Below are 22616 nucleotides of genomic sequence, written 5' to 3'. Positions count from 1 at the left end.
CATACAGTGATGAACTATGGCAGTTAGTATGGGTTTATAAATAATGTTTGGTTTCCCTGAATGATCTGCAAACTGATCATGAAACAGAATTAACCTGTTGAAAGTGAAGTCTTAAGTGTCACAGCTATACGAATTTTATATGTGGCAACTGTGTCCAGTCTTATTCGTGCTGATAAAACACATCTTCTCCATCCTTGCTTCCTCTCTCTGCCCCTGCCTCAGCCCATTGACCTACATCAGGAATCGCCTGTGTCTCTTTTCTAATCAGTCCTAAAATGTTCACTATTGTGTGCCACATAATGTCCACAGAAGTGCATGCTGTGTTAATTAAATCAAGGATGAATGACAGGATACAAAATTTTCGATTGCCTTCTACTATGTTACTTTAATCACATAAACAGTTGTACTTTTTCACATCATATGTTCCCAGAATATTAATACAGAATTTCTGCAGGACAGATCTGCTTATTTAATCTGCAAACATGTAATTCGTGTTTGCTCTGGGCAGTTTGAAGAATACGTCTTGCTGAATTTTGTTCTAATATCATAGAATTGTTTGAAGACACGTTTGTGCCAGTTTATTCAGCTAGAGATGACCTTTTATTCTAGTTTTGGGGATTACTTGGGATTATTAATCCCAGGCAGATAAAGTGAAATAGCACAAGGGGAGGGGTGATGTTTTTTTAGTGATTAAAGTTGTAAAGGAAGACATAAGCATATTTGCATGGTTGCAATGGTTCATTGTCTATAGTATTGCTTATACCTCACTTAGTGCTTATGAATTAGTTGCTTTACTCACCATTGATGAGTTCATGTATAAGGAGCATGTTTGTTTAAATTGAATCTCTGTGTGATTCATGTTAGGTCAAAAGTAAACTGTGTCACAGTGTGAGTAAATCTGATCACATCCAAAGGGCTGCGACTCTCACTCCCACTGCTGAATTAAACTGTTGAGTAAACATCTTGAAATGACTGAAATAAGTGATCTGACTGTTTTTTTTAATATCTCTGTGTGTTTGTCCCAGTAAGCCAATCAAAGAACTGATCTCATAATGACTAAGCTGGTTTATCTAAGCACAGTCGAATACATTATTGAGACAGAATTACGTGGCCCAGTCCCCTCTGACAGAGGGTTGAAATCTGGATTATGAAACATCTAACCAGGGATCGATTTGTACAATGAAATGAGTGGGTAAGTGTGGGATCAGACATTGTTCAGCTTAAGAAGAAAAAGATACACCACCATAAATGACAAACTGAAATTAAGTTGATGCTGTGTATCAAACAGACCAAAGAAAGACACGAATGTACATAAATCTAGATTGGTGGCCGGTGGGCAAAGGTATCAAAGCATAGTGGGGGCCTCCACTTAAGAACAAGGGGGTTTATGGTAACTTTACCATAGTGGAGGGAGGGAATAAAGAGATTGATGGTCTGTACAACATGGGCACTGAGAAGAAATAGGGAACAGTCTCTGGGGAACACTCAGAGTGATATGAGTATCTATCTATATTTTACATTGTTAGCCACTTCTACTTATTTATTTGTTTGTCTGTTTATTCATTTATTTATTCATACATACTTTGACATTCTTATCTAAGGTGGATATGTATTTTTTATATCTTTATCTACTGTGCTATTGTTTTCTGTACCTCATTTTTTTACCGCAGCATCTGGAGGAGCAAACTAAGAATTTCATTGTGTGAACACTGCACAATAAATAGCTTGGATCTCGAATCTTGGAAGTGAGAGACAGAATGGGGAGGGGGAGACCAGGCCTTGTCTCGCATCTGTCCACGTGTGGATCTTTCTGGGACTGTATGGAAGGCTCAGCTTTTGTCCGCGCTTGTCCTTCCTGTACTCACCCAGTCCTCCTCAAGCGTCGCTTTACAGAAGATGGTCACGGGTTATGTGAGTTTCGGTGACATCGGGCTGAAATACGAACGGCTTTCAGCTCTATGCCTGTCAAACTCCCCCCCCCCCAACCCCTTTGATGTATTTTCAGAAACCGCTTTGACACCAGCATGGTGACAGTCTGGAGCACAATGGCTGCCCTGTTAACCGAAACTAAACACGACTGCGCAAAAAAGCATCCGAATACGGCCCAAAATGATAATGATCGTGGGGGTTGGTTTTTCACACAGCCTTCCTGTTCCCAAGGTCGCTGGCCGCGTTTGCCACGGCTCCAACGTGACAGGAGCTCTTCTGGCAAGCGTTAGCCTCCAGTGACAGCGGGTGACACGGAGGGGGGAGGGTTTGAGTCAGAGAGCCGTGGTGACGACTGCGACGCAGTGAGAAGGGGAGGATGGGAGACGCCGTACCTCGAAGGGACGAGCGGTGATGAAATGGGTCTCGGTAGGATGGAAATGGCATGAAAAGCCGGGGCAGAGTTAATTATGACGGATGTATAATTTACAAGCCAAGGCAGAGACAGTGTGGCCTTCAGAGGTTATTAATATTGTACAATGAAGTGCGTCGTACCCTGGAACGAGAGGACAGCAGCAAGACGGAATCAAGGGCAATGCAGAGGCACGCGGCGATAACGCAGCAACGCAAAGCAGCGACGAGAGAGGCGTGACGAGCGGGCGCCTGGAAGAGCACGCCGGCGTAGGTGTGGAGATGGAGGCATGTGGCCGGCGGGCATGCGTCACGGCCACACGCGCCACACGAGGGCGCCGCGCCAAGCACGCAGAGAACAGTTTGTCGGGATTATTATAGTGGCTATGATCTCAGTAACTTAGCACACGGGTCCAGCCGGACCTGCGCAGCCCCTTTACCTTTTAAACGATCAACATCCACATCATGTGACCGTGCTCCGCCGCCGAGGCCCGTCAGAGGCGGGTAAAATCACTGAAATCCCCTGTTAAATTCCTGGCCGTCAATCCGGAGGCACCTTGGGGCGGTGACACATTATTAATTAAAGGGGGCCAGGCTCATGCACTGTCCATTCATCTTCCGACCGCTCTTCCGGTCCACGATGGCCGAGGGGGGACCTGGAGCGTATCCCAGCATGCTGTGCGACCCGGCTGTGTTCTTCCTTATTTGGAAAGGCCACGGTGCTCCTGGGCCATTACAGGGGCTTGTACCATGGTAAAATCCCTGCTGAAATGCCTCAATAAGGATCTGTATGTCCTCCTATCTCACCCACGCTCCTTCTACATTGCAGCAGCGAAGTGTCTGTCAGTGTAGAGCCGTCTTTCCATCCCATACCAAATTTCCCTCCCTTCCCGTCTGTTATTTTCATCTCCCCCCCCCCCCCATCAGTTTGCCCGGTGGACGCCATGCCCCCAGCACATCATGCCGTAGTTTGTCCAGAACCCCGTTCTGCTCCGGAGCCTCTGCCAGGCTCTGCCGCCGTTTCCAGTTCCGCCACACCCCCGTCCGCCCCCTCAGAATCTGAGCGTCACACCTCCGCAAAAATGCCCCCCCCCCCCTTCCTGAGGGATTTAAAAAAAAAAAAACTGAGCACCAACAAGAAGATTAAAAAAAAAAAACAAGAGAGCTTTAAGAACTTGGAGTTCAGCTTGAATCCATTTTTTTTATTTGTGGCCATTCTGTTTGGTTTTTTTTTTTAAACATACATGGTGCACAGACAGAACTCACACAAACTAAGGAGTGTAAAGCCGTGTGAGATTTAGAAGTAGAAAAACGAGTTACAAAAGTTCTTAACTTATGCGTAAAGCAGACAAAGGGAGCAAGACAGAGACTGAATGCAACGTGAGAATGCAGTCTTTATACACGGGGCGATAAAAACAGTTTAAATGTTCAGGCAGATAGAATCATCTCAGTTTTTTTCACAGCTATATTATGACATCATAGAAGAACCAGAGGTACAAATATAAGCAAACACAATACCGACATCACACTCGGCAACTGGAAAACCAACAGCGAAAGAAATCAGTAATTACTTCACCTCTTTTTTTTAAACGTGTGACCAGATAGGCACTGCGCATCCGCTTTCGGAGCAGAGGGGCACGCGGCCGACTTGGGACCCATCCAAGGTGCCGCACGCTCGAGCTGGTCCAAATGACCTCACTTGATCTGGTCACTCATGCAAATAAAAATGGATTTGAGAAACTTTACAGTGGGGGGTGGGAAGGGGTGGAGGGTTTCCGGGGGGCAAATTTTAGTTACGTGGCGTAATAGAATTTTCTGGACACATTTTGGCGCAAAACAGTGAAGGCCTGCCCCCGTACACCCATTGCCCTACGTTCACAAAAATCCCAAAAATAGGCCAGCCCCCCATCTCCGTCCAATCAGGATCCTGCTTTTCACACTAAGCGCCCAGCCTGCTCCGCTGTGGGTTTCATGACCTGATATGTAAGATTCTGATCTGTGCTTCTCTATTAACTCCTGTGCTTCAGAACATGTCTGCCGAAATCAAGCCGTGTGCTCCTTCGGTCTTGCCGCACTGTCCACCTCAGAGCAGGCATGGGTGTGGGGGGGGGGGGGGGCTTTCTGACATGAACCTATCTGTAATCTCCAAGGAGTCTGCGCCTTCTGGTTTGGCTGGACCTCCGGTTGCCATGGCGATCATGCATTGACATGTGAAGGCCCGAGGGATCTACTGTGGGTCAGACTGGGTGGCCTTGAGTCATGGAGATGGCAGATGAGAGATTGGATAAAAATGAGGGGCTGGGGAAAGTCCAGAAGCAAAGCTCCCGAGGGCAGGTGCCAGAGGAGGCTGAGGACCCCCCCGCCGCGCCCCCATGTCCGAGCAAACAGGTACACAGAGCCCGGGTCTGAAGAAAAGAACACAGTGTGGGAGATCACGCCTGCTTTGCTCAGTTGGTGTGCAGACACGCGCAGCGCAGACGTGCGCAGTGCAGACCTGCGCAGTGCAGACGTGACAGGTAAACAGCGTCCTCCAGCTTGGTCACGTTCTGGCTGGGACAACCACCCCCCCCCCCTTTACACCCTCCCCCCACTGCTCTCAAACCTCAGACACTTCCCTGCCTCGCAAACCCATGTAACCCCACGACCAGCCCCCCCCCCAACCCAACCCCCCGCAGCTGCCCCCCACCTCACTGCTGCCCGTCGGCACGCTGTGAGCACGGCTCCAGTGGCTCCTTGGTGGCCCCCCCAAGCACGTCGACGTCCCGCTCTGTCCAGGGCACCACGTTGCCCAGCGTGACCTGGCTGCAGTCGGCCAGGCCGGACACCTCGCTGGGCGCCAGCACCCGGTCCCACAGGTTGAACTGGGCCAGCTCCCCCACCAAGGCCTGCGCGGCGTCAAAGCGCCCCCCCAGAGTGTCCTGTGTGGATGTTAAAAGGGGGGTGGGGGGCAGAGGCGGGAAGTGAGCAGGTCAGGTGACCAAGCAGAGAGATCTACAAAGCCTAGGTGTGAGGTGGGGAAGAGTGGATATGGGATCAAAGTGGGACAGGGAAGGTAGGAGCAGAATGAAAGGCTTTGGAGAAAAGCCCCCCCTGCCTGACAAATGGGCTTATATTTGACACATTGTTACCGTAACACAGCTAAAATATTGCCCCTAATTCTGTCTAAACCTGCATAAGTGCATAATATCCAAGTCCTACATGTACACTCTCAGAAAAAAAGGGCAAAAGTTTGTACCTTTGCTTGTCACTGAGGCTGTACCCTTGTAATTGAACTTTTTAAGGTGCAGAAACTGACTCTGAGGAACATACCAAAGGTACAAACAGCATTAATGTACCATCAACGGTACAGAAATGTTCCTCAGAGTCCATCAAGGGTTCCCCTGCCACTCACCGAATCAAGTCCACCTACAGCTCAGGGTACAACTGGCGAACCCTTGAGGGTACAGCCCCAGTGACAAGCAAAGGTACAAATATTTCCCCCTTTTTCTGAGAGTGTAGAATGCCATTACTGTCACTATAACAAGTTCCAACGAAACTCAACGTCTGTGATTTCCCAGCGATGCTTTGAGATACACATGAATATTAACAGACAGAAGATAAAGTAGATTACGATAAATAAACAAAGAACGTGAAGTATTAAAAATATAAAATATAAACTATATGAAAGAGGTTGTGAAAGTAATTGTGGTTATAGTATAAAGCAGCATGTTTAGTAAACATACAAATTTTACTATGTATGAATATAATATTTGCAATTATGAGTGCAATAGTGCAATTATGGCAAGTAAATATAATGAGCTATATAAATACATATAATATAACGGCAGCCAGTATATACACAGAGATGTGCATAGTGCATTTTCGCCTCTCCCACCCTCGCATGGGCAGTACTCACCTGCTCTTGCCCCAGTATGAGTACCCCCCCGGGCCGGATGGGGTGCCAGGCAGCAAGGCCCGCCCCCTCGCCCTTCAGCTTGCCCCCCTGGTAGGCCTTCCACACCCCGTCCCGCAGGCTCCAGCTGACGCACACGTGCTGCCATTTCCCCTGAGGCAGGGACAGCGGCAATTGCGCCACCTGCAGGCGGGGAGGGTGGCATAGGCGGTGTGGTTAGCACGGCGACGCAGTAGCGAAAGAGATGAAAAGGGAATTGTGCATAAATCAGGTGCCGGATTTGCAGCCAAGACGAAAGAAACTGGATGAAAAGTCATCTAAAAACAAAGAGGTGTTATATTACAGAGAACATGGTTTGGATTAGATCCTGTCGCTAATTACATAATCCCCAGATCCAACCAAAAACATCACCACGACCTGCCTTACATAAACCCACATAAGGCCCACAGTTTTCGCACTTCCAATACACGATGCATGCATCTATCTTGCATGTCCAGGATGGTGGTTAGCTTGGGGTCTATGCCAGGAAGTACAGGGAAGGGGACAGGGGACACCTCTGACAGGAGGGCAGCCCATCGCAGGGCGCACACATACATAAGCTCAAGCACGACTGCAACCGAGGGGAAATTCAGAGACACCCGGAAGTACCTGGAGAAGACGTGCAAACTACAAAAACTCAGAGCAAGGGGCGGGCGTCACGCCCCCTTGTGGAGAGAGGCTGCACTCTCACCCTCAGAATCTCAATGGGTAATATTATAATACCGGGCATTAGCATCCCTGCAAATGGGGGGGGGGGGGTCTGTTTGGTATGTTTAGAGGAACGGGACACACACAGTCCTGCCAGCACTGCAGCATCAGGGCCACAAGCTGCAGCCTGAGACACGAACCCCCACTGCAACATCGGAATGCTGAGCTCTGTCCAACAAGCCCATTCACCGCCTTCCATATCTGCATCGTGTTCATAATATTTATATGGCTGCTACCACACTACATTAGTCATAGTGTATGTGTAACTGTCACTGCATGTAATAGTAGTAATCACTGTATGTCTGTATGTTTTTAAAATAGACTTGATTAATGCTCTTTTCGCCTACCCCATCTTGCTCTCCAGTGCTCAGAGAGGTGAGACCAAGGTTGGGGGGAGGGGGGGGGGGGGTCACAGTGCAGAGTCAACTGGTGTGCAGCGCCCCTGGAGTTGGGGGTTAGGGGCCTTGTTCAGGGGCCAAACTGCGATATCAGACTGCTGGTTGATTTGAACCAAAAACCTTCTGATTACGGACACGGAGTCCTAACCCATTTGCACACTATGCTATTATTACCATGCTGCATATTTGCCTCCAGTGCTTCCAGTATTTCATCACTGCTGGGGTGGGACTTTGCACGCGACTTTCTCGCTCGCCGCAAGGCGACAGGTTCGCTCACGTGATCGGATTAGGCTCTAACCTTGTCGTTGATGAGCAGCTCCACGGGGGTGTGCACCCCCTGCAGCAGCACCAGCTCGTTGGGCTGCCCCACCACGGAGTAGGAGAAGGGCGTGCCGATGCCCCCCCCGGATGGCCGCAGCCAGAGGCAGGCAGTGAAGGCATACAGCTCTGGCACCGGTCTCCGCACCATGGCGTACATGTAGTTGGTGCGTATGGGGAAGGAGAGTTTGTAGCCCTCTGGGTAGCTGTACTCAGAGAGACCTGCGGAGGAGGTGATAAACAGGATAATAACTAGCGGCACCACAGAAGAAGGAGCTTTAACTACGGGCTTGGAAAACCAAGCAACTGCAGCTGCACACCTACTGTGTCAATATATAGCTGCAAGGAGGCGGGGCCACAGGGGCACATGAGCCATCTGAAAGCTGATTGGTCTCTGGAATGCCCGTTCCCCTGCCACTCACCATATCAAAACATTTCATTGGCTAATGCTAAAGTTGGCCCTTGTATATTAATTAAGGCCCCACTTATGCATCCCCACCTTAAAGAATCACCCCTGCTGCCATGAATCAGTTTTTCAACAGATATTCAACAATACAAATGGGATAAGAGGTTAAAAGCTATGGGCCACTTTAGATAAATGAAATTACTAAGTCAAATAGATCAGACAGATAATATAAGAGAGCAGTTTGCTAATGAGGGATCTTCAGGTCTGCTGGTGGTGGAAAGAAACAGGAAGGAGTCTGTCTGACTCATCTTTGACTCATTTCTTTGACTCCACCATTAATTGCTTTTCTGGCCAGTCCCCCCCCCCACACACACACTAATGTGTTAAACTATTTCCCCTATGCACCTTCTCTGCATTTTCACACTCGTCCCCTCCATCTGTCCTCCCCTCATGGCTGCCCCCCCCCCCCCCCCACCTCGCATGCCCCCAGTCCTCACTTTGTTCCAGCTCCAGGATGCGGTGCTGCAGGTCCTCCAGCCCCTCGTCGATCTCGTGCCGCCCGTCATGGGCCGCCTTGTGGACTTGGGCCCTCTCCTTCTCCAGCATCTCCAGCTTCCGCTCCAGCTCTTGTTCCAGGCTCTCCACCCGCCAGCGCACCGCCTCGAACGCCCCCCCGCTGGAGGTGGAGTGCACCGGGCCCTTCCCACCTACCTCTGTCCGGTTATGGACAGTGGGCCCAAGCTCCGACTGTAAGGTAAAGAAATGTGTCGTTAGCAACCAAGTAGCTCTCACTGGAAGCCCCATATACAATTTCCCAATACAGATTATTAAAGACATTTAAGAAACTGTGGTTAAGTTGAGAGACAATAACATCATGGGCAGCAAGGAACGCGAGCGCGTTTCTTCATACATTAAACATCAATTTAAGAGTCGTAAAACCATAAGTATTAATGGGCTTTCAGATTGTTAGCAAGCACATCTGTCAATGCTTTCTTAGCAATGCGAGATACGGTAGGATTGGTTATAGGACAATAACCGCCCCGATCCGTGCTTTCTCTCCGACAAACACCGAGGGGCGCACAAACACGCACACGCACAAACACAGCCACAGCCACACGTACACACGCTGACTGCAGCAGATTAGAGCGCCTATTTCAGCACAAGCACACAGTCACCCCGCAGTACGGACAGACTCAGCTTTCTCCTATATGAAGATTTATTTATGTTTGCACCTATGCGCCTGATTTCAGTGTGCCCTCTCGGGACAGTAAAGCCGCGTCGGTAATCTCCCCCAGCAAGAATAGGGATTGTCGATAGAATAAGATGTTGCTTTATTTATTTTATAAATTCTAAATAGAAATCATGTAGCCTATCTTTGTTTCTTTCTTTCTTTTTTGAAGGATTTTCTCGTTCACATTAAATAGAAATAAGTACCTTCGAGGTTTTTCCGAAGAATTTTCCGGTTCACATTTCAGCGTTTTCTTAAGTGGTGCAGACTATATATAATACAAAAAAATCGATCCACTCGCCCGTTTCCATAAAGCGGACGGCGGCGAGACCGGAGCCTTAGAGACACATAGGACGCGAGGCTAATACAAAAATGAAATATACAAAAGTTCACAATTTTTTTCCAGTGCTGAACTATGAACAAAACGACGTTTTGAATTCATGTTTTAGTCATTTTTTAAACATCAATTTAGATATGTATTCAGCTCCAACGATATTTTCCTTTCCGCCTTCAGTTTAAATACAGAATAATAGTAACATTAATAATAAATAGTAATAACTGGATCAGAATTAAACCAGATTATCACATGTTGTTTTAAGCATTGTTTTTTATATAAAAAACCCTTTACGTTTAGACTGGAAATTTACACCGTATTTATGACTATTTATTTCAGGTTTTTTGCTTTACTATTGATTGTTTTGGGTATATCGTGAAAACAATAATAGCGTTATTTACTTAAGAGGTTTATGTGAATGTTTCTAACAAGGATAATCCAATGTGCGATATGTTTCCGACACTAAACAGCAACATGGCCAGATCCACATCATCCTGAAAATGGACGCAAGATCAACACAAGTTGGCAGAAAGCAGAAAAGATGGATAAATCAGGTTAATATCTAATACACCAGCTACTTATATTTGTGTATCACGTGTAATATACATTGCGCTGCCCAATAATTGTGATGTACTCCTCAAGATACCACTTACCACAGAATATTTGGAGTAATTTTTAAACTACAGGTGATACCCCTCCCCCCTATGCGTCCGGCCGCAATCACCCCCAGCTTCCACGCATATGCATGCGCTTTAGAAATAAAAAAGCGATTGATATAAAACTGTAATGATCATTACACATGAATATTGCACTTTTCCACTACCACACCTCCAGCATCTCGATGCGGTCTTTAAGCTGCAGGATCGCCCGCTCCAGCTCCTCCACGGCGAGCGCGGTTTGCAGATGCTCCGCAGCCGACGGCTTGACGTCGTCCCCGGCCATCAGGCGGCGTCTGCCCGACGGTCCGACGCTCCTTTCTTGCAGGCTGCGCTCCTCCAGGCCGCTCTCGCACTCGGACAACTTGCCCGTGAGCTCCCGTATGGTTCGCTGGTCCATGAGGATCTGCTCCTTCTGCTGCTGGATGGTCTGCCGGAGCTGCTCCGCTGTGCTAAGGAAGGAGCCCCACTCTTCGTCGGCGTACAGCGACGGGTCGTCGGCCTGCTTCTTGGACTTGCAGTCCCCGATGGGCACGGGGGTGCAGATCAGCCGGCTAAAACTGAACTGTTGCCCCTTTCCTACCCCTGCTCTCCCGGAGCTGCTCAGCTCGTTAATCGCCGGCGTCTCCAGCCCGATCCCCACACCTCCACCGTCGAGCGATTCAGGACCGTGGAGAGCGCCCAAAGGGCCGGCGTGAGCCACGGGGCCCGGGGACAGGGGCCGGTGAGCCAGATCCGGGGCCAGCGAATGGTTATCGGCCAGCGGCTGCGGTGCAGCCGCCGTGGAGCTCGGATAGACGCTGGCGATGATGCAGATGACCGCGCCGAGGAAGGCCAGCATCCCGGCGGCCAGCAGGACGGCGATGAACTTCAGGGTGGCGGAGTGCTGGGGCGACAAGTAGGAGAAATTGGAAATATAGCTCACGTTGAAAAAGGAGGCAGTTCCTAATGGGAACTGGGGGGAAAACTCACCCCTATCTATGTGGAATCAGGATCTAATAAAATGCTGGCAAATCTCCGCAAGGTAAATGTACAAATCTCCCCTCAAATGATTGATACGCGCTAGAAAAATGAATCAAAGCCAAATAAATCGCTCCAGATCGCTCGCACAGAGAAGCAGGGGGCCGGTTATTCCCTCACTGACTGGTTTATTTCGTCCGGTGTGCTCATAAATATCGTCGATTCGGCGTCGGACGGCGCTTCGCACCTGCTGTACGGCAGAGCGCCTCTCTGTAGTTACCGTAAGAGATTATCGGAGGGGCGGGCAGAGGGAGAGAGAGAGAGAGAGAGAGAGAGGGGGGGGGGGGGGGAATGCGAGCTGAGATACCACCCAGCGAAATATGCAATGTATTTTACACATAAGGGACTAGATGGCGTGCTCACAGCGCAATTCAATATAAGGGAAAGCGAAATACAGTGAGCTCCTCGCAGCTCCGCAGTCACGTCACACCAACAAGTCACGATAACATCAATTACGTGGGTTTGGCGGAGGCAGAGCTACTTCAAATGCTCCGGTTAAGTTCAGTGGGAAATTCATTTACTTTAAATTTACATTCATTTACATTAAATTTTTCTGCTTCTCTAAGATGGTCTTAACGGCGCGCTTTTGGAAAATCATGCCATAGAAGATTCCGAACAGGTTTTTCCCCCCATAACAAAATAAGTTCGGGTCCGCCAGCTAGATCTTGATTACAACTTTGCCTAAAGTGTAACAGCGATTATCCATCAAGTGAAAGGTTTGTTTTCATTGGGACGGCCAAACAGAACAACGTGACACAGGCAGTTGTGTGGGGGGGGGGGGGGGGCATTTTGTTTAGGGATGACCAGAGATTTGCAATAGAGATTTTGGGCCCCATGAAAGCATATCATATTGGGCTCCCTAGTCCAGACCAATCCAATTATTTTCCAAATTATTAGGGCCCCTGTCAGTTGGGGGCCCTTGGAATTGTCCTTGGAATTGGAATTGCCCCCCGGTACCCCTGGGGATGACTATGGAAAAGTGAATAACAGGTGAAAGGAATGAAAATGAAGGATAGCAGTTTTGGGGGGGGGGGGGGGGGTACAAAATCAGATTGTGGCTGAGCGATTGCAGGCTTAGACATGTGAAAAAAGTGTCCTGAATCATATATTAGAACATCCATGTCTCCCATCTTACATAAACGTTTTCACATTCTGTCCATGTGCTCTTTATTGATATGTGAGACGGGGGCAAGGTGTGGATGTTCTGGAGGAGGGGGATGTTCACTCTGTCCATCCAGCACAGACTGTCCTAACGATGATAATGAAGTTTCATCTTCCAGTCTCTGTGCCTAATGAATTCCATGCTATAATTCTCGGCACTGTTACTGTTTGTTTATAACTGTCTAAATGTGTGTGCTGTAGTGCTAATGTAAACCTATCTATCTATCTATCCATCCATCCATCCATCCATCCATCCATCTATCTCACTGTCTGTTGGTCTGTCTGTCCACTGCATTTACATTTACCATTTTTTTTTTACTTTTTTCTAAAGCAAGGCAGATACCACATTGCAAGTATACATCCATTAAGGAGCCAGCTAGGCTGACCTTCCACAGAATGACTGGTAACACGTTCAAGTTAGCATTGGAGCTTAGCTGGAGCTGTACAATAAGCTACAGACATAGCCATCACCATCATTTTATTGATGCAATTCGGGTTAAATCTTAAAAACAGAACATTGCCCCCTGGAGTTGAATCTGGGTCCTTCAGGCACTAAAGCCACGACACCGCCTACTGAGAGGGCCTGGTGAAGCTTTGTTCATCATTGTGTATCACGACCCTCTTGAAATTCTTCATAAAGTCCACCCAGAGCTACTCTCCAGCCTCCGCCCACAGCCACTCTCCAGCCTCTGCCCACAGCCGCTCTGTAGTCCCGCCCATAGCTACTCTCCAGCCCCGCCCACAGCCACTCTCCAGTCCCGCCCACAGCCACTCTTCAGCCTCTGCCCCCAGCCACTCTCCAGTCCCGCCCACAGCCACTCTCCAGCCCCGCCCACAACCACTCTCCAGCCCCGCCCACGACCACTCTCCAGCCTCCGCCCACAGCCGCTCTCCAGCCTCCGCCCACAGCCGCTCTCCAGCCTCCGCCCGCAGCCACACTCCAGCCCCGCCCACGGCCACTCTCCAGCCTCTGCCCACAGCCGCTCTGTAGTCCCGCCCATAGCTACTCTCCAGCCCCGCCCACAGCCACTCTCCAGTCCCGCCCACAGCCACTCTTCAGCCTCTGCCCCCAGCCAATCTCCAGTCCCGCCCACAGCCACTCTGTAGCCCCACCCGCAGCCACTCTCCAGCCCCGCCCACAGCCGCTCTCCAGCCTCCGCCCGCAGCCGCTCTCCAGCCTCCGCCCGCAGCCACTCTGTAGCCCCACCCGCAGCCACTCTGTAGCCCCACCCACTCTCCAGCCCCGCCCGCAGCCGCTCTCCAGCCTCCGCCCGCAGCCACACATCTCTCTATGTGGTTCTCCTTCACGCTAAAGCATTTCTGACAACCAGTCATAATAATCTGACATTGTTGGGGTTCATGTAATTTATAAATAGGAAATTTGAGATTCAAGGGTAACTGTTGTCACAGTACAAAGCTAGTATATCAAAGGAAGCGAAAATGAACTTTTTTTATGCATCTAAAATGAATAATTTTTATCAGTGACTGAGGATACATATTATATATTAACTGTTTGTAATTGATCTAGTCCTGTCTCCAGGTAACTGTATTAAGTGCTTTCCTCCACAATGCAGCGCCTCCTGCTGTCATCAGCCTCACTGTGTGAGGAGCGGAAAGCCGATATCATCACGGCGGCTGTCAGAGGCAGATCCCTGAGCTAGGAGGGAGAGGGAGAGAGAGAGAGAGAGAGAGAGAGAATGGATGCAATGGACAGAGGGGATAAGGGAGAGGAAATGAGAGAGACAGGGAGAGAAGTATGCAGCATTAGATATGCAAGGAGCAACGCAGGATTAGCAGGAAGAGGTGAGGGGCGGCGGGGCTTTACCGTCCACAGCTGAATGTCTGCGGCTAGTTTTCACCCTCCTGACATTTTTCTTGATGCAACTAAAACATGGTTAGGGTCTGATAGTACTTTACAGATGTAGGGAACAGCCCAAGTAAAACCCTATCAGACAGCTGCTTACTGACCCCCCCCCCCCCCAGAGTTTCATGGGGAGGGGGGGAATACTGTGTGTGGCAGCGGCAGTGTCACATCCGGGATTAGGGGTGTGACTTTCACAGAGAGCACTGATGTCACAGACCCAGAACTTGGCACGATACTAAGGGCATTTTGCTGAGCACCAAGTCCCTGCCTTCCAATAATATTTAAAAGTAACGATAAAAAGTCACAGCAAGCTCACACCTACGGAATTTCTTTATCAATACAAATTGCCCCCCCCAGGAGGAGGAGGAGGAGGAGGAGAGGTGGGCTGGAGCCAAAACTGGAATGCAGAAGCTGTAATTAAGGCAGAATTCGGTGCAGACACATATCAAACAGCCTCCCACATACCCGACACTAACAGCCCCCTCTGTGGGCCCCTTAGGAGGGAAAAAGGGCCATGTAACGATCAAGCATAGAAATACATGGTGACTAACAGAGTTCCACTTCAGAGATACTGTGCACGATAGTGTGGCTGATCTACAGAACATGCTGTCTGTTAGAGTCGGGATATGAAGTGTGATTTAATGTGGTGAAAATGCCTGACTTATCACACATGCAGGGTAGAAAATGTGTATTTTGCCACCAGTATGCAAAGGTCCATCCAGTTATAAGGATTCAGTTTAGCAGAATAAAAAGCACTTATCTGTCCAGAACAGCGTAGTATTCAAAGCTGGGAAAATAGTTAAAATGCTTACAATATACTTACAATTTAAAGTCTTCATTTCTGTGAGAAAAAAATACTATGGCCGCTCAAGCTTTAAAGGGGCTGACCACATTATACATTTAAAACAAAATTTAAAGACAACGCGTTGCAAAAAACGTCTGTGCCGTTAAACGGTTCTCACGTAATGCGATCCTGCCACCTAGTGGCCAAATCCAGAACTGCGATCCACTGAAATGTCTCCACACCTCAAATGGACCGCAGATCGCATTATGCAGCTTTGGGTCACCAGCAGTTCAAGGGTCCTGAACAGTCGTTATTTGGACTGCAAATAACGGCTTAGAAATTAAATAGAACCTGGAAGTAGGCTAATGTTTCCCACCTGCGCTAAATCCTATCAAATATACCCATTATAAATATACACTCCATTACCGTAATTCCGAGTCACAACTGTCTAAATTAATCAGGTGTCTAAATAATGCTCTAAATTCAGACTGTGTTATGAAAATGAGTCAATTGAGTAAAGTGCACAAAGTGATCTTTTTGGAGACATGCACCTTAAAACATACATTTTATTAAAATCCGAATGTAAACACAAATACAAGGCAAAGTGCATCTACGTATTAGGGTATCAAAGCATGCACTTTTTATAGTAAAACTACATCATCAGCGATCATCGTGTGCTTTATGCTGTCAGCAAGGGCCTGTATCACCAAGCCGGATAACTTGTCGGATTTAAATACACCAGTTAAACTTGGACTTAATCTTTAATCTAAACTTGGACTTAATCTTTGTTCATTTACATTTAGCCCAGACTATCTTAAATACCAGCCCCAGGTAGGGTCACGGTTCAGTGCCACTTTCTGGGGCTCCAATATCCAAAACGCTGCTTCATCACGGACAAAGCCAATCTGAAGAAGGACCCGCAGGAAAGTCGGCACAGTGCAGCGAACTGGCGACACGTACACTGCAATTCGTATCGCATTTCTGCAGCCATGCTGCAGAAACGTTGCCTCATGGTGTCAGCTGTCTATGACCGGTTGAAGGAACACGTCCAGATAAGCTTATGTTTAATTCTACATACTAAGACTACAACCGCAAAAAGTTGATTCTGCTAAACGTTTACCTGACCTAATTACGAACGCCATTTCTCGCCATTAGGGGGCGCAAAACAGCGAATGAATCCGGATCAGAGTGGCTGCAGGGTTCGGCACTTGGTGCTCAGAGACAAACTTCATCTTCTTCATCGCGATCAAGTTTGTTGCTTCTTTTAATCCAAGGCGAACAAAAATCTGTTTTGCAAATTATATACGACCATAATACAACTTACCTTAAGTTTATTTTAAAAAGTGGACATCAAGTGCATTTTTTGTCATGCACACCTCACCGAATATGAGGGACAGGCGGAGTGAGAAACCCAATTAAGCCATCTTCTGTTTTACCGGCGTAGGTTTCCGTTTTCTAGCACTAACCTAAATGAGTGACTTCACTCGGTTTAAGGTCATCAGGTGAGGACCGTCCCCGGTACGGTGTCGTGCGGGTAAAGCGAAGGCTCATCCCCATGCAGGCTAATCCTCGCTGCCTCTTAATCTACTTACAGAAAAGCGATTGGATTGTCGAAACACTAGACACACACACACACACACAAAGTCGGTCGTCTTTCTCATGATCGTGCAAGTTTATGGCAAATCGAAACAAAATAGCAGCGTGTGCAACACAAACGTTTGTCAGCTACAAAACCTGCGTCGCTCCGCTCCGGTCCTTCGCACTTAAATTCGACTTTACATGTTCATATATATCTTCATTATGCTCAAGGAATGAACACGTGATTAAAAAAATAATAATACAAAAGAAAACAAAACAACAACAACAACAGCAGCAGCAGCAACACAGGACACGCGAGTAGTACTATAAATATGTCATGCAATCCGAGGCTTCTACCGCGAGGACCGTCCGCCAGAGCCGGATCCTGCGGGTCACAAACACCGAGCTTCAAACTGGTACTTCTTATAGGGTTACTGGAGTTAAATTACACAGTTACACGAAACGTGACATGGTTCCATCCTATAGATTTACGGGTTACACAGTTCATAGTATATGTGAGACCTGCTTAAGGAACATGACAAGCATCACACACGCGACACAGTCCGAGAGGCCTATGTACAGAGGAGGGCCGGTTTTGGGTCACCGTGGTACAATGGGAAGGGGAAACAACCGCCAGAACGCTGGTTTCTCAGTGTAAACAATTGTGCACACATAAATACGCATTTATACACGCCCGTGTGTGTGTTTTGCGTGTGCGTGCGTGTGGCAAAGCAGGGAGCGCCTTCATGTTCCAAGCCGTGAAGCTAATGGGAAGCCAGGAGCAGGCTGGCCGTCATCTGGAATGGACCTGCCCACCCACCCAACGCTGCATGGAACCGTGACAGGAAGCTACAAGCCCAGGGTCACCGTGCAGGAAAGATCGGCACAGGTCACGTTGCGACGGATAACACACAGTATACTGGAGACCAGGAAAGTCCTGTTTACGAACTCACTGCATATTGAGACTTACTTTTAAAATATATATATATAATATTAAATACAGTACCTCTGTTAAATCAGCTTATTAGGGCTTAATTAAGAGGGGTGAAGCTATAGGATTAGAGGAATGGAAGGCTTAGGTAATGGGCGTCGTGCCCTGTCCCCCCTCTTCCCCCCCACCCCGAGTTCACGGTTTCGGGTGGGGGGTTGATGGAGTGGGTGACGGCGGGGCCGTGGCCCCAGAGGAGGGGGAGGCCGGCCCAGATTTGTCCAACTCCGGCGGACGACAGAACTCCTTGATGGTGACAGTGAGGAGGTTCGTGGTGACGTCGGTGACGACCACGTCGGCACAGCACGGGGCCATTTCGGGGTGCCAGTCGGGGTCCCCCTCTAGGACGGCCCTCGGGGGCTCGGGGGAAAGGAGGGGGGGGCTGCTGTCGGGGTCCGGGGACGAGGTGCCCGGGGCCGTGGCCCTGTTGGGGCGACGCCTGCGCTGTGGTCGTCCCCTGGGCCGGCGCTTGGTGATACGAGGCGCGGAAAGATCCACGGCCGCCTCATCATCATCCTCTGATGACGACGGTGAGGAAGATGGGGAGGGGCAGGAGGGCAGGTAGGAAGCGGGCTGGGGGCCGGGCTGCAGCCCCAGGGCGTCCTCAGGCTCGGATGAGGCTTGAGGGCTCAGTTTGGGAGGAGAAGCTGAGGCCGCTGACACGTGCAGGGACTGAGGCGGAGCCTCGCTGGGGGTGGGCGGGGCCTGGCCCGGGGAGGGAGGGCTGCTGTCCACACCTCCGGAGCTAGATGGTGAGGGCGGAGCCTGGTACTGCGACACAGGCGGCTCAGCCGTGCCACCATGGGTTTCGGAGGCTGAATTACGGTTGGAGGAACCAGGACCACTATTCCCAGCTCCGCCACAACTCCTAGTACTGTTACCAGTCCCGGCACGCAGGCGGCCTACGTCGGAGCTGACCTGCTGCACGCCAAACGGCTTCCCGTACATGGGGAATCCCGGCAGCTTCACGGGTGGCTGGAGGCCCCTGTAGGAGACCTCATTCAGCCGTTTCCCGATGATGCGGTTCCGGGACGGGATGTTAGGGCGCCCCCTGGAGGTCGGAGGCTGCGGTGTCTTGTCGATGACCTTGAGGTTGAGTATGATACGGCCCCGTTTGGTCTCGCGGGGCTTGACCTTGCGGTTCAGGATACGGACTGTCTCCGAGAAAGGTGAGACGGGGGGGCGCGATGGGAAGGGGCCGCCAGCGGAGCCAGAGGCCAGCGGGTCAGGGCGGGGCAGCGGCCGGCGGGACATACGGTGGCAGCGGCGGATATCCTTCTTCAGTTTGTGAGAGGCCGCCCCGGAATGGAGTTTGGGAGTGGGGGCTGAGGAAGAGGAGGAGGTAGAGGACGACGACATGGATGAGGAGGGAGCTGAAGAAGTGGAAGGCCTGGAGGAGGAGCCGGTGGACTGGCGGAGGCGAACGTCGGGGACTCTGCTTGGACCGCGGGTCTCTGCTGCCTGGGCTCGCGCCTGGGGAGGCCAGGAAAGGAGGAACGTAAGGAGGTCAGCGTATGGAAAGTAGGAACACATACAGAAGGAGGACAGAAAGGGGTCAGATGGGAGGAGACAGGAGAGAGAGAGAAAATGAACACAATTTCGATTTAAAAACAGAGAAGAGAAGCAGAGATATCAAAGGGGATCCAAATTATTTTCCCGAAGCATCACAAAGCCAAGGGTCACTTCCCTAGGATTTGCCAAGTTGGGGGGGGGGGGGGGGGGATTGCCTCTTCAGGACAAGATTTACATTGGCAAAAGTTGTGAATAGATTACTCACTCAAAATTACGTATTAATGAACAGGCAAGTGGAAAAAAAACATTAATATTTAAATATTTAATATAAATAACTGATATTATTTGAATATCATGCACATACAAAAGGATTAGATGTCATTTTGATACGCTACCTGATTGACTGCGCTGCACAGATATAATTACTCTCCAAATAAATGGAGCAAATGGGGTTAAAGGGTTAGTTTTAAAAAAAGCACCTTAAGAACGAAGTTTTTAGGTTTAGGTCCCCTTTTCTTTGGCCCATAAAGTTCCCTCTCTCGTTCTCTGGAAAAGAATCAATATTGCCTTTAACAAATAAGCACAAGCAATGCAGGCGCTTAATAACACAGAAGGATGTATTTTACAGTTACTCTAGTCCGTTATCAATCATCAACCAAGCTGATGCACACGCACGCTATTAAAATATTAAGAACTGAGCCAGAGATACAGAAAGACGATTCATGTAATGGAAAAATGATGGCGTTTTACTGTAATAAAATACTTGTAACATTTAAGTCTTGTAACATTTTACGGCCGTTTTACAGCACAATCCAGATAAAAACTCACTTCTGCTCGAAACCCGCAATGAGACGCCCATCCAAAATATTTTCCTCTGGCTCCCATGTGCTGTATCTGTGGGAATTACGTACACGTTACATACATAAACGGCAGTTCAGACTATTTAATTTCACCTACCGGGCACAAGACGGCACTTATAAAACAGTAATATAAAACCTATAGTCTGTAACATATTTAAATAGTCTGTCCATTTGAGCCGGATCCACTGATGCCCTCAAACGCTGCAATCTGCAGTACAACCCTTACTGTTGTATCAGTTTAATATAATAAAGCGTCACTGAGTGTAAACTTACTTGATCGCCCATCCTTTCCACTTCACCAGATATTCAATGCGACCCTGAAACACAAAATTGACTTCGATCAGCAAGAAATACAACCAATGCGATACGAAGAGAACTGTGTTTCTGTTTTAAATGTTGTGCGTATTAGCTGGCAGATACACTGTCCCGCTTAACATGACACTTATTCGGCTGTAATCATATAGGTGGTAACTGCATCATTAAAGCGGCCTAAAAAACAAGCACATTCCCAGAAAGCAAGTTCGCAGCGCCTGGCGATCAGCGCGGCGGCTCCGTCGGGGTCCGAGAGCGCTGGGGCTGTGTACGACGTGCCCGCGCACACGGGGGCTGCTGTTAACCAGTGCACTACTGGACATCGACGTGCACGACTCTTCCGATCGTCCTTTTGGTGCCCTCCTTCCGTGCATTTGATTGATCACATACAATAGACGTACGCATATCGCCCCGCTGGAAATACACCATCGCAACAAGCAATCTAGGCCCCGTTTTCTGTAACACATCACTTCCCACCTCCCAGTCTTCCCCCCAAAAATCATAGTTTAATAAGGCAGCCCCGGTCGCGTTAGGCCTTTCGAAGCCCCTCGCTGCGCGATCCCGCATTATTGTCGCGGTACGTGACCACAGTCGGGCGCGGCGACTCATAGGAATTACGCCCGTGACAGTTAATGGGCTATTCACCTTTCGGACGCGGCGTTTTATTATGGATTCCGCGGCGAAAATGCGATCCCCGACCGCTGATAGCTCCATGTTTTTCTTCTTCTGAGGTATAATGGCGGGTTCCTACCACGGACGGCGCATACCGCCCTCTATTGAACAGTAAAATCTACCAAGTTCAATAAGATAGGGGAAGAGAGAGAATCTAATAAGAATGGTATATACCAATTTCCCTGTAGAATTTCAAACTATTAGTACAATAATTATTCAATGCGAGTACACTGACATGTATATTATCATAATTTGTATATAGCGAAGCAACTCTATCAACATATCTGTAAGCACCAGATTTCAAAAGCTCAAGTAAAGTTGAGGGCATCCCATTATATACCATTTCTGCATTATATACTATACTGTTATCAATTTTCACATTCCCATATTGCATTACCAATTTATTACTTATTTATTGTTTACTTAATCTTACATTCTTGTATTGTATTGCACTGCTGTGTGTCTTGCTGTCCCCTCATGCGTCTGTCCCATCCTCCTGCAACTGTGACCCAAGAATTTCAGTGCGTTAACAATAAAACTTGAAACTTGGAGAAGTGAAAGACATCCATACACTTGGGGCCATGCAGAGGCTTCTCGAGTTTTCCTACTTGGTAACATTTGCCGACTGGGGCGGTCCCCCTCCCATAATTTTGCATGATCGAAATCCGGACACCCAGAACCTCAAAAATGAGACACTTCATTTGCTCTGACAAATGTGCAGGTTCTCATGCCCGGCCAGAAACACCCCGTAGCTAGTCCCTGTATACACATCTCCGGCCTCTAAATACGTATTGCAAGTGATGTATTGACATGAAAAACGTGTTTCAGACCACACAACCCTGTCCCCTGTCTCTCAATCTAGAATACATCTAACTGAAACTTGTGTAGTTTGCAATTACACTGGAACGATGGCAAACACCTCTTTCAAAAGTCCAAGGACTCAAACTATATAATTGGGCAATTAGTCGAATTTTTATTTCATTTACGATTTTGGATTCCAACGATTATCAAAATAAAATAGTCAATATGTAAGTATTATTGCGCTGCGCATTACAATTTGCAATGATGCTCCGTGTTGTCTTGTGTTATAACTCCAGCGCACCACTTTCCGGCCTCTCTTTATTTTTGTTTCTCGGTTGAATTATATTTAGTTCAAGAAAATCCACTGTTAAAACAGACATGTTTTTCAAAGTGTTCAATAAATGTACAGTGTTTCTGAAGTCAATGAATAGTCATGTTAAATAATCGTGATGTCAATAAACTATTGTCCAAAATAACCGTGAATGTGATTTTTGTCATAATCCGAACAGCCCTATAACTCAAATCAGCAACCCTGAGTTTATACGGCTATGCTGTTAAGCAGCACGCTATACTTGCTGTTCTTTCTGCTGCTATTCCTGACATTTTCCTGTGAATAACACTTCCGTGTCCTTGAATTTCACATAAATGACAGTATCTGCTTTCAGCATCCCAGTGGGTGCCACTGATCCACTCAAAAGGCCTCTGCCTACTCGCTTGAACATTACTAGCCTTTTATAAATAAATTAGC

The 22616-nt window shown here is 48.4% G+C and overlaps 2 protein-coding genes across 3 annotated transcripts; both read right to left on the bottom strand.

Moving 5' to 3' along the window:
• Positions 1 to 5017: 5017 nt before the first annotated feature.
• On the bottom strand, positions 5018 to 15255 carry nptxrb (neuronal pentraxin receptor b). Of its 2 annotated transcripts, XM_023814432.2 has the most exons (6): positions 15185 to 15255; positions 10489 to 11202; positions 8596 to 8845; positions 7673 to 7914; positions 6233 to 6412; positions 5018 to 5255 (listed from the first exon to the last, which is right to left on the bottom strand). In XM_023814432.2, exons 2-6 carry the CDS (start codon positions 11155 to 11157, stop codon positions 5025 to 5027), a joined length of 1572 nt encoding a protein of 523 aa, XP_023670200.1. In that variant the 5' UTR covers positions 11158 to 11202; positions 15185 to 15255; the 3' UTR covers positions 5018 to 5024. The 2 variants fall into 2 exon arrangements, with proteins under 2 accessions (XP_023670200.1, XP_023670199.1); XM_023814431.2 differs by lacking the exon at positions 15185 to 15255 and having other exon boundaries at positions 10489 to 11565.
• Positions 15256 to 16798: 1543 nt separating this feature from the next.
• On the bottom strand, positions 16799 to 21180 carry cbx6a (chromobox homolog 6a). The gene is made up of 5 exons (XM_023814399.2): positions 21041 to 21180; positions 20357 to 20400; positions 20052 to 20117; positions 19703 to 19769; positions 16799 to 19184 (listed from the first exon to the last, which is right to left on the bottom strand). The coding sequence occupies exons 1-5, from the start codon at positions 21107 to 21109 to the stop codon at positions 17850 to 17852; spliced, it is 1581 nt and encodes a 526-aa protein (XP_023670167.1). The 5' UTR covers positions 21110 to 21180; the 3' UTR covers positions 16799 to 17849.
• Positions 21181 to 22616: the final 1436 nt, after the last annotated feature.

This window comes from Paramormyrops kingsleyae, chromosome 5, assembly GCF_048594095.1.
Source record: "Paramormyrops kingsleyae isolate MSU_618 chromosome 5, PKINGS_0.4, whole genome shotgun sequence".
In the NCBI taxonomy this organism is placed as follows: domain Eukaryota; kingdom Metazoa; phylum Chordata; class Actinopteri; order Osteoglossiformes; family Mormyridae; genus Paramormyrops; species Paramormyrops kingsleyae.
Note: the sequence above shows the minus strand (reverse complement) of the source record. Positions and strands in the feature narration are given on the sequence as shown.

Bases quoted from the DNA above. Each gene is read 5' to 3' on its own strand.
- nptxrb (XM_023814432.2), bottom strand. From the start codon at position 11,157: ATGCTGGCCTTCCTCGGCGCGGTCATCTGCATCATCGCCAGCGTCTAT. The intron at 6,413-7,672 runs GTTAGAGCCTAA...CCCCGCCTGCAG, and splicing joins AGCTGCTCATCAACGACAAG to GTGGCGCAATTGCCGCTGTC. The intron at 5,256-6,232 runs GTGAGTACTGCC...ACATCCACACAG, and splicing joins TCATACTGGGGCAAGAGCAG to GACACTCTGGGGGGGCGCTT.
- cbx6a (XM_023814399.2), bottom strand. From the start codon at position 21,109: ATGGAGCTATCAGCGGTCGGGGATCGCATTTTCGCCGCGGAATCCATA. The intron at 20,401-21,040 runs GTGAATAGCCCA...TTTGTGTTTCAG, and splicing joins TAAAACGCCGCGTCCGAAAG to GGTCGCATTGAATATCTGGT. The intron at 19,770-20,051 runs GTGAGTTTTTAT...ATTCTTTTCCAG, and splicing joins ATTGCGGGTTTCGAGCAGAA to AGAACGAGAGAGGGAACTTT.